The sequence below is a fragment of the Dipodomys ordii genome, unplaced genomic scaffold (genome assembly GCF_000151885.1).
Source record: "Dipodomys ordii isolate 6190 unplaced genomic scaffold, Dord_2.0 Scaffold151, whole genome shotgun sequence".
Lineage (NCBI taxonomy): Eukaryota > Metazoa > Chordata > Mammalia > Rodentia > Heteromyidae > Dipodomys > Dipodomys ordii.
In genome coordinates, this window is record NW_012267367.1 from 2,545,946 (window position 1) to 2,560,999 (window position 15,054).

The window sequence follows — 15,054 nt, forward strand, 5'->3', positions numbered from 1 at the left end:
TGGGGTCTTTTCATATTGTAGAATCCCTGCAGTTCTCCAGTGGACCATCCATCTTATATATCCCCTTATGACCTTCATGCTGCTTGCCAGCACTGTGACAAGAGGCCCGAGGAAGGCAACTTTAAAAAGGGATGTTTTATTTTTATTGTTAGGACATGTAACAGGAGCCGCCAACATCGCGTGCTTATCGTAATTTCTTGAGATTTGTATGAAAAAAAATTCCCTTCTCCTAAGACAAATACAAATTATAATCTACTATCAGGAAATTCTCGTGTTATTTGGGAATTTAAGGAAGTATCTGCTCATCCCAGACAGATGGATTGTCATGTTAGTGATTATTTCGACAATGTTTGTATTGAATTCTCCATTTCTTTACATGCCTTATGCCATGTATGATGGGGTACTAGTCACTTAGAAAAATTAATAATCCAATTGATAAAATGGTATTTTCTCAAAATTTTATAATTGGGCCAAACAGATGAATCTTATCATTTTACTGACACTCTTCCATAAATGAGTTCGATGATACCTACTGATATTGCTATCTCTTAGACACCAGCACTTTTGGATTCATAATCCTAGTTGCTTTATTTCTGTGTCACCTTTTGGTCCTGACTTGCACATTTTTCAAGGCTGTCTGCTTCTACTTCTAATCTTATAAATGCTCATAAGATCAAATATTGGTCACTGTAGACCAAGAAAAGCTTAGGTGGTAACCATGATATTAGGAAACCATAATGTTCCATTTGGGAATTGACTAATACTAGATGTATTCTGTGGAAGTTAACCTCCTCAGGAAACAGAAAAATATTTTTCCCTAAGTAAGTTACTTTAGGACTGAAGTGTTTACTTCCAGGAAAGAGAAAGAATTGTGTCAACTTTGATTAAAAGTGACACTACCAGTATTGATGGGACAAGGGATGTAATGGCAAAAACAGCCTTCTATCCACCTACCCAGCAAATACTTATGAACACACACACACACACACACACACACACACACACACACACACACACACACACACACAAAACATGTATCAGCAAATAGGATAATAGCAAGATAATTCTGATACATATAATGCCTCCTGTATTTACAATCTAGTAAGGGAGATAAACTACAAGAAAAAAATATATATATAAGCAAATAATCAGCTGACTGAAAGCCAAACCTCTATTTTGCCTCAGCTTGCACAGATGACATAATATTGGACAAGCTCTGCCATGGGGCACTGGGTACCTCCACCTCCATACCTTCTAAGAAATGATTCCATGAACATCTACACCCTCACTTTGCCTCCTTCAGTGTTGCTGTTTTGTGTGAGTGACTCTGTTCATGAGCAACAAAGAAAGGCATAAACTTGAAATCTCTCATGCACCTTGGGAAAGTTCAAGTTATAATTTAGAAGACTTTCCAAGCATAGAAGCAGGGTGTTTAAAAGTTATTGAACAGTAAGCAACATTTGAAAAAATATTACATTCTATTTTAAACAGCACACCACATTTTATAAGCATCCCACTAAATGGAGCCCTATTAGTCAGCTTCACTGCTACAACACAGAATGCCTGTGGTGATTAACTTATAAAGAGTAAAGGTTAGCTGGGTGCTGGTGGCTCAGGCCTGTAATCATAGCTACTCTGAAGATCACGGTTGGAAGCCAACCCAGGCAAGAAAGGCCTTGAGACTCTTATCTCCAATTAGCCACCAGAAAACTGAAAGTGGCTCTGTGGTTCAAATGATAGAGCACTGGTCTTGAGCAGAAGAGCACAGGGACAGCACCCGGGCCTTGAGTTCAAGCCCCACAACTACAGAGAGAGAGAAAGAGAAAATGAGAGAGAGAGAGAGAGAGAGAGATTTAGTTCACAAAAAAATTAAGTTCAAGGTAAGACAGCTCCATTTGTTTGGGGCTTCTGTGAGAGCACACACCATGGTGGGATCAAATATGAGTAGCAGTTCATTCTATTTAAGGGTAGGGTAATTAGGAGACAGAAGTGGCCCATTACTGAAGAGCTCTATTCCAAAATGCATTCTAGAAATGCTAAATATGTGTCACAAGTGCTAAATTTGTGTCATTTCCATGCCCAAGACAAACACAGATAAATGATGACAACACTTTTTTCTAGTTGCGCCAAAAATGAGAAATCATACCTCAGCCTCCTTTTCAAGACAGTGTTTCAGGCTGCTACCATTTAATCAAAGTTGACCTAGAAAATAAAATTTGTATTCTACCCTCTATAAGCAATTGTCGCTGATGCACTGAAAACACTTGGTAATTTACTTAAAGTCTTGAGCACTATTTAGAAAATAGTGGGATAATATTGATAACATTTGGAGACCAAGACAATGCTGATAAATTTGAAGACTAGGTGCCAGGCAAGAGAACAGGAGATTTCAAGGACAATTGAGTCATCCAACTGGATTTTTTTTGAGAGTGTGTGATATCATTAATAAAACCACAGTGTACTAAACAGACTCAGGAGGATTCGCCGGAAGACATTACGGGTTTAAGGTGAGAACAGGACATGTCAATGACTATGGCGATATTTAGCTAAACACAATGTTTGTCTCCAAATCTGCCCTTTTTCAGCTTTGTATTGTAGTTCGTGGCCCTGCCGCTCTCTGCTGCCTAACTTAGAAGCCACAGGAACATCCTGGCTATGCCTGCTTCCTTGCTCACAGTTTCATGCATCATGAAGTCCTATGCATTTTATATTTCTTTTTTTTAAAAAAATGTTCCCCATATCTTGGCATTCATTTCAGTTAGCATCATTTTAATTTGTTTATTGTCAAGGTAATGTACAGAGGGGTTACAGTTACATAAGGTCATACATACATTTTCTTGTCAAACTTGTACATCACCGTCCCTCATTTTTCTCCTACCTTCCCTTCCTCCCACTCCTACCCCCAAGTTGTACAGATCAGTTCCAACATATTGTCTTGTGAATATCGCTGTTGCATTGGTTCCCACCTTGTCTTTTGTCTCACCATTCTGTTGTTTCCTTCCCTTTTCTAATTCAAATAAATGTATAAATAATACCAGGGCACCAAAATCAAACACAGTGACAACAGGGGATAAACATACAAAAGAAACAAAAAAAAATCACATAGTGCATTAAAAACAAAAACAAAGAAAAACCTCTTGTTTCCATGTCTTGGAGTTCATTTCTCTTAGTGTCCTCTTATATGGACATATTTACATAGCTGTTGAGCTATTCTGCTCATCTGCTAAGATTATCCTAGATGTATGCTAGTTATCGCAAATAAGGGAACCCATGGGACCTACATTTCTTGGGGTCTGGCTTATTTCATGTAATATGATTTTTTCCAAGGCTTTCCATTTCCTTACAAATGGGACAGTGTCATTCTTTCTGATGGAAGCATAGAATTCCATACATTCTTTTTATTCATGTATTTTTTACAGACTCTCTGCAACTGGTTATTTCATTGGACCTATCTCCAACACTAAGAAATTATGTTTATCTGAAATTCAGATTGCACTGGACATCCCCTGTTATTATTTGGGAAATTTGACTGTCTTATCCCAACATAATTGAATTCAAAAAAGTTAGGACAGGCCTTCAGACTCCAAATTATGTGGTCTGGATTAGGCTCTGGTACCGATCGTTTATCAGTGTAAAGTTTCAAGGTTCTCGATACCTGCTTCTTATCTGTGTAGATATTGTGTTTCTTTAATTAGTGGAGCAAAATCAAGCCATAGAATATGTTGTAAGGTACCGATGAAATGTGTAGTGGGAAAAACAGAACATTTTCTCTACTTCTGACATTAGCTAACTCCTCTTCTAGAACTCGGATAAGGATATCATTCTCCAAGAAAAGGTCAACATGCCGAGGAAAGAAAATTCTTCACATAATTTATAAATTTATATGGTACTGAAGAAGCCTGAAATGCAGCCCATGTAAGAGATAGTGTCACAGCTTAGCAGAACGTTGTGTCATGCACGAGCTGTTTTAGAAATGGGATTTTTTTCTGAACAACAGTGCAAAATCTGGCTTCCTTTCCATTAACTGTCCACATGCGGCACATTCTTCAGATGGTCTCATTAGCTTTCACCGTTGCCACAAGCTTCCAAAACTTGCAGTCCCCGCTGAGGATTGTAGTGTCGTGCAGCAGAACCAACTCAGGTTAAGAACATTAGCGTTCTCAATGTATTTCCCAGAGATTTCAGAGAACTACACTAAGAAGCACAATAGCAAACCATATGCATGGGATACTCAATACCACGGGTCCCACCACATTGAACAACCTCAGAAATCACGTCAGTGTCTCAGCTTACACCATGGACACGTGACACTGGCAAAGCTCTCCCCCTGAGAGCTGGATCATCTCCATACCTGTCAAGAGATGGGTGCCATGTTCAAATGTCTTCACATTCCCTCCCTCAGTGGTGCTATGTTGTGTGAGTGGCTTTGTTCCTAAGCAGCAACAAAGGAATAGAATTCTGACGGGTGCCTTGGGGAAATTCATCTTACAATTTGGAAAAAAAAAATTTTTTTCCCAAAGTACACAAGGAGGGAGTTCAGATGACATTGAGCAGCAAACAGCATGGCAAATGTTCCATTCTATTTTAAACTGCACACCACATTTTATAAACGGTGTACTAAATGGGGCATGTATTGGCTTCACTACTGCAACACAGATTTCCAGGGTCAAGTAGCTTATAGAGTGAAAAGGTGTATTTGTCTCCCAAATTCAGTCCAAGATGAGATGGTTCTCTCTGTTCTGGGCATCTGGTGAAGGGAGCAGACCACTGCGGGGCGCTGTGAGAGCAACTGCTCATATAACCAGACAGGAAACAGAAGGAGAGCTTCAGGTCCCACAATTCTCTTCAAAGGCTGCACTGGATGACTAAGGACCTTTTAACAAGAACTTCCTAACACCACCTCTGCAATACCGCCCAAGACTTCATTCGTGGATCTTTGCAGGCAGTACTGTATTCAAATCATAGCAGAGCCAAATACATTCCTTCTGAATGTCCTGAGGACTGATTTTCTTTTCATTTCCAAGCCTTTTAGTCTGAACTCATTTAGAATTGTAAACAGAATCGTTTTGTCCTAGCATTACCTATTTCACCTGAGATTGTTTTTCTTAGTGAATTCATGAAATTATTGCTCAGTTTTGCAAACACTTGTTTTTCTTTTCTTTTCTTTTTTTTCAGTTGTGGGTTTGAACTCTAGGCCTAGGCATTGTTCCTGAGCACTTTTGTTCAAGGCTAGCACTCTACCACTTTGAGCCACAGCTCCATGTCCAGTTTTCTGATAGTTAATTGGAGATAAGAGTCTCATAGACTTTCCTTCCTCGGGCTGGCTTTGAACTTCAAGCAGATCTCAGACTCTTGAGTAGCTAAGATTACAGGCCTGAGCCACCAGCACCTGGCATAAATGCTCATTTTTCTGAAGAGGTTTGTTTATATTCCTTTTCTGGTTGCATTACAAAACAAATTGGGAAATGTAGAAGAGCAGAAAGGTGGAAAAAAATAGGCCAAATTCCCACTCTTCATTGATAATAGCCATTGCTCACAGTGTGCCATATGTTTTTCTGTTGGGAAGCTTTGTTTTGTTTTTTTAATGAGCCTTAGGAATTATAGATTCATGGAACGGGTAGCCACCACAGTGACTGTGTGGTTTGCATCCCCTGATTCCTGCCGTGTCTTCAGGTCGGGAGGCCACAGCCTCCCACGGAGGTTCAGCTGAATTCTCCTCCAGCTTCACATTGAAGGAAAAAGGTCACCTGAGACCTCTGTTGCCAGGTTACACTTTTGTTTTATTTATTAATTTTGTCTTAGGAGGCCTCAAATTTTATATGCCAGCCTGTGTTTCTAAACATGAGGAGGAGAGAACTCTGGGAAATATTATTTGGCTCAGTGGAAACCTTGGAGAAAGCAAGAAGGGAAGAAAATTACTCTTTTATTGTGAGGTTTGCCAAATGATCTCTGAGAGGCTGTGATATCATTCATATGCTGTGCCAAGCTGGATCGAAATTGCTCATCTTGGCAGACATCTAGAGTGAGCGTACAATTCCTTGGGGTTGGTATGGGGCCTTTATCAGAAATAGTTCCATAGGCAGTATTTACATAACTGTGGTGGAGTGTGAGAATAAACACAGCTGTGGCATTGCCCTAAATATTTCTATTCAGTGGGGAATTAAAAGAGAACTTTATCGCTGAACTACAGATAAACACAATTCATCAAGCAGTGGTCAGTTCAACTGGGGAACAAAACAGGAGTTATAAAAGACTGGTCTGCTGAAAATAGCTCCAATCAGCCATCCTGACTTTATTGCTCCTCTACTCCCTCCTCCCTCCTCTTCCCTAGTTCCAGAAATGTAGGGCTCATCACCTTGCAAGGTTGTTGCCTACATTTTACCCTCAGGAGAAAGTCAAGGGCCTGCTCACAGAGGCCTGCAGTGGGCACGCATGCTTCCAGGACTTTCTTTGTGGCTCTTGGTTTTCTTTCTAGAATTTAGAACTGAAATGTTGGAAAGAGGAAGAATTTTTGCCAAAAAGAAGACTTTTAAACTCCAACGTATGTAGAGATGGTCATGTGATATGACAGTTCTAGGTGGCTGATGTTTTGCATTCCTATAAGCATCCATAGATGTGAAGCATTGGTGCATTGGTGCCTACCTACAAGACTGATATCTAAGTATTGGCATGGTTGTTAAGCAAGATGCCACATCCTGCCTGCCTCAGAACTTCAGGTAGATAGATGCTGGAAAACCTTATTTTGTGACTCTACCCTTTTAATCTCTGCCTCCATTTTCTCATCCTCCTTCTTTTCTGTATGTGTTTCTTTTTCTGTTAGATGTTTTATAATGACATTGTCATTAGGTTTAGGACCCATACTAAGCCATTAGGAGGATTCATGAGATAAGAGATTAATTTTGTCTTAGAAGGCCTTGTGTTTCTAATCAAGAGATGGAAAAGAATGCTGGGAAATATTGCTAATAGTTCTCAAAAGAATCACATCTCAAGCCTTACTTTAATTATGACTAAAAAGTTCCCATTTCCAAGTAAATCACATGAGGGTGTACCTGGACCTAAATTTGGGGAAGAAGCTACTCATTCCTTTTTAAAAAATCTGTAAGTAGTTGTACAAAGGTGGTGCCATCTAACAAAGCAGATTATGAATACAATACATCTTCATCAGTGTCACCCCTTCAACCTCCCCCCCCCTTCAACCCATTTCTTTCCTTACTTTTCTTACATATGATAGATTCTTGGCTGTTTTCCCCATTCTTTCTTCCCCTTTTCATTCATCTTCTCCTTTCTCCTCTGCCCCACCCCTTCTTGGATGTACCTATTTCCTGGTGTTGATTTTGGTCTTTGATCTAGTCTTTCTAATAGGTTATACTATTTGAGTTCTTCACAGAGTCTGTTATACTTCAGTTAGTTTCAGAGGTTATATAGTTGCACTTGCTTTTATAATACCCAATATATTACATATTTTGTACCAGAAGACTGTCAAAGATAGGAGAGAGAGATAGAGGAGACACAGAGTTATAAAGACACAGAGAGACAGCAACTGAGAGAGAATGAAAGAGAAGAAAGTTCTAAAAATCATTGCATGTTTCTAACTTCATTTTGAATCCTACAATGTTACAGAATTTTTATTTTATTTTATTTTACTGAATTTTATTTTTTACTTTATTTTATTGTAAAGAGGCTGTACAGAGGCATTACAGTTGCATCAGTAAGGTAATGACTATATTTCTTGTCCAGTATTGTTACCCCTCCTTTGTTTTTCTCCTACTATCCCTTCCCTCTCCCATCATCCCCACTCTTCTGCCCCCCAGAATTTGTAAAGTTCATTTCCACCATAGTGTCTTGTGAGTCTCATTGTTGCAATGGGTCATCCTGTGTCCTTGTTTCAGCATTTTGTTATTGCCCTTCCCCTCCCGAAATTAGATAAATGTATACACAAGATGCAGGGTACCAAAATCAAATGCAGTGACAATAAGGGATATACCATAGGAGGAAGAACATACAAAAGAAACAAAAAAGGTCATATCTTATCTCTTACTGAAAGTAAAGCTAAGGGCGAATTAATGTGTTTTATGTGTTACTATGTACAGAAAATACAAAGGCATTATCTTCACTAACACCATTCTTTATCCCAGTCACTAAACCCCAGTCTCAAAATCTGAAAGTGTACGTAACAATGACTAAACCATCAGGATTTACAGAACAAAAAGTGATTTCACAACGGTGACTCATTCAATTCTCTAGTGACTCTGTGAGGGTTGTTATTATCATCTCCATCATCATCATCCACACTTTCATCACAGCCATCACCATTCCTTTGTTCATTTTTTTAATGAGATGAAGTAATTTGAGGCTCTCAAAATGGAAGTGACCCATTTGTAGTCTGAATATGATTTTAGCTGTACAGGATAATACTCAAACTAACCTAAAGGGAAAAGGGAGACATAGAGTGCAAGGATATGTAGCATGGGGTACGGCCCGATCCAGATCTCTCTCATCACTGTTTGCTTCAGAGGCTTCCTCTCTTTAATGCCAAGATAACCATCATTCACATTCATAATGCTTTTTTTTAATTGTGAAAATACCGTACAGAGGGGTTACAATTATATGGGCTAGGTAATGAGTGCATTTTTTAACAAGCATTGTTGCCTCTTCCTTCGTTTCCCCTTTCCATCCCTTCCTATCTCCCTCCCACACCCCCCCCCATACCAAAGTTGTAAAGTTTGTTTTTCAACATAATGTCTTGTACATCTCATTGTTGCAATGGGTCAACCTGTATCCCTACTTAAACAATTAGTTTTTTTCCTTCCTCTCCACAAATTATACAAACATCAAATACAGTGAAAACAGGGGTTATACCGTGGGGGAGGGACATACAAAGCAACAAAGAAACATAAATATGTTAGAAACAATCACAAGAAAGAAAAAAACATTTGAGTCCTTATCTTGGGGTTCATTACACCTATCATCAACTTATCTGACCTTTTCTACTTGTCTCAGACATATACTAGTTATTGCAAATAAAGGAAACTATGGGACCTGGCTTACTTCACTTAATATAATTTTTTCCAAGTCTTTCCATTTTCTAACAAATGGGGCAATGTCATTCTTTCTGATGGAGGCATAGAATTCCATTGTGTATATATACCACATTTTCTTGATCCGTTCATCTACTGAGGGGCATCTGGGTTGGTTTCATATCTTAGCTATGGTAAATAATGCTGCAATAAACATAGTCGTACTGGTAGCTTTAGTGTGGTCTTGTTTGTAAACATTTGGGTAAATGCCAAAAGTGGGATTGCTGGGTCATAGGGGAGCTCTATGTGGAGTCTTTTTTTGTTGTGAAAATACTGTACAGAGGGGTTACAATTACATGGGCAAGATAATGAGTGCATTTCTTATCAAGCATTGTATATGTGGAGTCTTTTGAGGAACCTCCATACTGCTTTCCAAAGTGGCTGAACAAGTTTACACTCCCACCAACAATGCATTCTTTAGATTTATAATTCTATCTGACCCAGCTAAACTAAAGCATTCCCTATTCCTAATCCACAGAAGCCATGAGATAACAAATGTTTTGGCATTCTAAGATACGTGGCTTGAGGTTAATTTGTTGATAACAAACATGTTCTCCAAGAGCTGTCTGTTCTATTGCTCATATGATCGTAAGCACAGGAAGACGACACAGCTTTTTAGATGTGAGCTGGGCTTGGAGAGGGTGCTGTGTACTCTATATAACGTGAAAAATATTTATAGCATACACCTAGGCTTCAACCACTGGTGAGTTTTACTTAATAGATCTGGGATGGGTTCCAAGCATCTGTATTTAATTAAATGAATTTTGAAAAGAAACCAATTCAAGGGTTTCTAAAGAATACTCCTGGTTGGACTTCAATTTAACATGCAGTATGTCCATTTCTACCAATGAAAAAGGTGGCAAACAGACACGTCAGTCAGTGTGGTTTCTTATGAACCCATGGAGCAGCTCTTAAATTAAATTTACATCAGGTTTTTATGTCAGGTGACTGCTAGGCCCCACCCCCAGGATTCCTAAGAAAATAGGGCTGTGGAGAAACCCAATAATATGCATTTCTACAAAGTTCCCAAGTAATGGAATGCTGCTTGTCTGTGACCACACATGGATAACCCCTGCTAAGAAGTGGTTACCTTAGAAGGCCTCCAGGATTGCTCTTACGCTTTTCATAGCAGCAACTGAAAAGAAACAGAATCTCTTACCTGCATGGAAAACACAGATCAGGAGAATCATGGCTCAGAGACAGACTAGACAGAAAAGTTAGTCAGATGCTATCTCAAAATTAACCAGCAAAAAATAGAGGCTGAAGGTGTGGCTCAAGTGGAAGAATGTCAGCCTTGTACACATGACAAATACCCTGAGTTCAAACTGCACACTGCACTACTTTGCATGCACCAAAGTCATCCACTATGGTGGCAGAAAAATAAAGAACAACAAAGCAATCTTTCTTATCTCTGTGTTATACTGTTAAGAAGCTGACTTAAAGTTAGTACTATAGGCTGTGAAATCTGGAAGAATTAGGTTCACACATCACTGGCCTGCACCTTTATTATTTTCAAATCTGCCTAAAAACCTATCAAGCAAATTATCCTTTCTTCCCATTTCTTCCCTTCTTCCCCACCCCTTACTTTCTTCATTGCTGGCACTGTGTGTATTTGTGTGTATGTGTATGTGTGTGTGTGTGTGTGTGTGTGTGTGTGTGTGTGTGTGTATGTATACTAGAGAGAGGGAAGGGAGGGAGGGAGAGAGAAGGAAGAGAGAAAGGAGAGAAGAGAAAGGACGAGAGAGAAAAAAAATACCCAAAAGGTGGTTGTCATTTTTATTTAAAAAACAAAAAACAAGCTCAGGTCTTCATAAAAATTACATAGATGAAGACTGCATAATTTAAATTTCTAGAATATTGACTGAATAATTTGAAAAGAAAATTGAACTGTCGTTAAAAATACTCAATCATCACTGTGTTCTTACTAAGAGTAGGAACTTTGGGAGGGAAGGAAAACCCATTTTACACATACTGGACATTTCTTTGAAAAGTAAACCAGAGGCATGGTATTTTTTTTCTACTGTGTGAAGACAAATGTCACCTACCGAGCCCTTAATTTATCACATAAAAACTTCAGAGTTTTATGAAGGAAATCTGTTTTGCAAAGTTTGTACAAAGAATGCTCATCATTACTGAAATTCCTCCAGAGACATCCCAACTCTCCAAGTCATTCCTTTTCTACTGTTTATGATTTGAAAGATTTCTATCAAAGGTTGATTTCTAATATGAATGAGGTTGCCCTGGAAGGCTTGACTTGCTGAGGATCTACAAAACTGTTCTTCGGTAACTCAAGAAGGAAATGGGACTCTCTTGGCTTGTTCTCCACTACAAATTCCCACCTTCAGGCTGCTCAGAAGATAGGAGGTTATTTGATCACATCCATTCTCTATTTTTCTTTCTTCCTTAGTTCTTCCTTCCTTTTATTATTTCTCTCTCTCTCTCTCTCTCTCTCTCTCTCTCTCTCTCTCTCTCCCCACACACACACACCCCTTTCTTTCGTGTATGTGTATGTGTACTGGTTGGTACTAAGGGCTTGAACTCCCAGCTTGGGTGTTGTCACTTAGCCTTTTCACTTACGGCTGGTGTTCTACCCTATAAGTTAGAGCTCCACTTCTGGCTTTTTAATGGTTAATTGGAGATGAGAGTCTCATGGACTTTCCTGCTCTAGCTGGCTTTGAACTACAGTCTCCACATCTCAGTCCCCTGAGTAGTTACAATTGCAGGCATGAACCACCAGCGCCAAACTTCTTTCTTATCACCCTCTCCCACCCTTTTCTTCCTGGCTTGACTTTCTTACAATTTTGTAAATGGGTTTCATTATGTATATCATTTCTATGTGTAAAATATTTCCATTATAGTTTGAGGTTTTGAATCTAAAATCTTCAGCTGTGTGGTCTTGGAGACATTATTTCTCTCTTCACTTTTTTCCTCTTGTTAAATATAATTCATAATATCAGTCATAGGGCTCTTAAGAACATTATAAGTAATTATAGGTGAAGATTATATATTGAAGATTATATAAGGGTTTTAAACTTTGCCTTGCATGTAGTAGAGTCTTATGGATGGTAGTATAATTATTGAGGGATGAAAGAAAACTAGCAAATGTATAATTTCATTTAGTTTTTAATTTCTCAATCAACATATGCTCCTAATATAAATAGGAATGAATAAATGGCATTTATGTATTTGTATACATGAGCAAATAAATAAGACTTTTTCTCTCATGTTAAGAAGGTATGTCTAAAAATTATAGTTAATGGGTTAAGAGGTGGAGATTTGCAATGCTGCTGAGGAATTGGGACATGGATTATAAGGTAGGTGGAGGGAAATTTTCTGGTAATGGAATGTTCTGGAGTGGTAATGGATAGGTGTGGTTTTTACACAAATTTATATCCTTATCAAATGGCATAGAACTGAACCCTCACATCATACCAATGGCAATGGCAATCTCATGGGTGTTTGTTTTTGAGTAGGATCTGGTTATGTAGTCTAGCATGGACTTGAACTCAAAATCCTCTTACTTCAACTACCTAAGTACATGCCATCATATAGTTTTGCTATTGTTCTATTGTATGTCAACTGTACACTCAGAGTAAAATGACAGCAAGGTGGACCAGAGCCTTCTGTATCGTTTTTAAAACTCCTATCAATCTATAGTTACCTCAAAGTAAGCGGATTTCTTGTTTTGTGTCTCAGATGAGACAACATGAATTTGGTATTGGATTTTAAATATAAGACTATGTAGATCTTTCCACATTGTTTCCTCTGCCTTTCACTCCTTCTCACTAGGACTCCAGTGTTTAACGAGTACTTGAAAATGCCACTGACCAGACTTCTAAAGAATACCAGACCCCATCATTTCTCATCCTAAAATATTCTCAGTTGCTGCCCAGCAGGAGTTAGCACGTGGCGAGGCTTGGCAGTCTACTTCCTGCCAGCAGCATCAGTGATACAGTGTACCCTTAAAATCCTCTGTGGATTGAATCAGCTCAATTTACAGTACAGAAGTCTTGATATGATAATGCTAACAAGCCAGTCAACCGAATAACAAGCAAATAAGATACACTTAGTTCAGATTATTTGGTGGTTATATAACCACGTTCCCAGAATATAGACCAGTATTTCTGGATGAATGAACGAATGTATAAATAAGTGAGTGATAGGACCATTCAGGGAAAGCCTGAGAAAATGCCAGCTTAAAAAAGTAAAGAATCAATTCACCATTGTGAGGCAGGGCTTAAAGTCAGGGCTTTCCGGGGAAGCTTCTAACCCTTTTCTCTTTGTTTCCAGGCAGCTTGAAATCCATTCTCCAGATGCTAAGCATACGGTGATCCTAAGAAGCAAGGACTCAGCCACTGCCCAGGCCTGGTTCAGTGCCATCCATTCCAACGTTAGTGACCTGCAGACTCGAGTGATGGCAGAAGTCAGAGAGCAGCTGGGGAAAACGGGCATTGCTGGCAGCCGAGAGATCAGGCACTTCGGCTGGCTTGCGGAAAAGGTAAGGAAACCTGCTCCCTCCATCCTTATCCCCCATGTTCTCCCTGGACTTGGAACAACGGAAGTTCTCTCATTCCATAGTGGTTGGGTCTCTCCTTCACACTCTAGTTGCAGTTCTTGTTCATTTCCACGTACTGCACTACTGCACACTTTCTGAGTTACATAGAGAATTTCTCTTAATCGGCCATGATCCTCCCAACATGCAATCCAACATGTAGTCAGTTGGCTTTTACATAGTAAGTGAGAGAATTGAGTATGAAGTGAGAGACTTGATGAAAAGGTTGATTTTATGGCCACGTAGAAGGGGACGGATGGTAACCTAAAGCGCACAGAAAGGAAGCTGTCATGGGAAGAAGGGTTTGTGTGGCTTTTCACAAGCCAGCTCACAAATGACACAGATCTTTCAGGAGTGGCCAATCGTACCCTTACAAATGGTAACCATGACAGTAACTGCCCAGATTTCTGGGAGAACAACTACCACTCACCAACTTGTTCCTCTATTATGCTCTGTTTTATTTCTGTTCTCTCCCAGTAAGGCTTCATATAATCACTATGGAGAACCTGCTTTGTGTGAGACATATAGGTAGGAGCGGGAAGAGTTGTTTCAAACAACTAAAGACCTAGTCTCTGTCTCAGGGAGGACAAGTTCCTGTGGAAAAGATTGTATCATATTAACACCTTCATTCTAATTTCCTTTTCCAAGGTATATGGTAGTGCTGTGTGGATAAAAGTCATGCGTACTTTGTGACTATCTCTTGGGACTTACCCGTTCTCTTCATTTCAACAGATTGAGCTTTTACCATTGGCCTTGTACCTGACTGCAGTTCCTTGAATTTGATCTCAGTTGTTAAGGATCATTGGGCTTTGGGGACAGTTTGGCCTCTCAGTGACTCATGTCCTCAAAAAGTCAGTAAATAGGAATGATGATGGCTGCAATAACAGCTTTCCTGCCAAGGAGCCATGTCATCTGAGAAGGCCCCATCCAATGGCATTTGAAAATAATACTTGATCACAGCATTCGGCTGTTTTCCACCATTGTTCTTTGTCTGTACCAGTTCGTGTGTGGGACTTGGCCACCAAGTTCAAGGCAAAGTGAATTGTTTGCTTTGGTGTTGTCCCATTTCCCATTGATTTCAGAGAACTAAAGACAGAGTGTCAGTGTTGGAAGGTTCACCATCATAATTTATACAAACCACCACGGGTAACCTTTCTGAATGAGTGATCTATTATTTTAAATCAATAAGGATCCCGAACATTCTCTACTCTTTAGTCTTTCCAAATTCCATTTTTTTTAATTAGGAGAACATTGATTACTTAGAGATCTTGTGATTTTTTTTTTAAGGAACGGGAAGTGACTCCACTTTCCTTTAGTAAAAAGGAGCTTCTGTAACTACAATGTGTAAAAACAAGCTCCATGCATGGTGGGATCCAGAAATTCAAAAGCTACTCAGTGGCCTCTCCATCTGTTTATTCCTATGCC

The 15,054-nt window shown here is 39.3% G+C and overlaps 1 protein-coding gene across 1 annotated transcript in view; it reads left to right on the plus strand.

Moving 5' to 3' along the window:
* The window catches only part of Sntb1 (syntrophin, beta 1 (dystrophin-associated protein A1, 59kDa, basic component 1)), a 264,000-nt gene that overhangs the window by 167,996 nt on the left and 80,950 nt on the right, over window positions 1-15,054 (plus strand). The window contains 1 exon segment of the mRNA XM_013032210.1: window positions 13,368-13,575. Coding sequence (XP_012887664.1) covers window positions 13,368-13,575 — 208 coding nt within the window.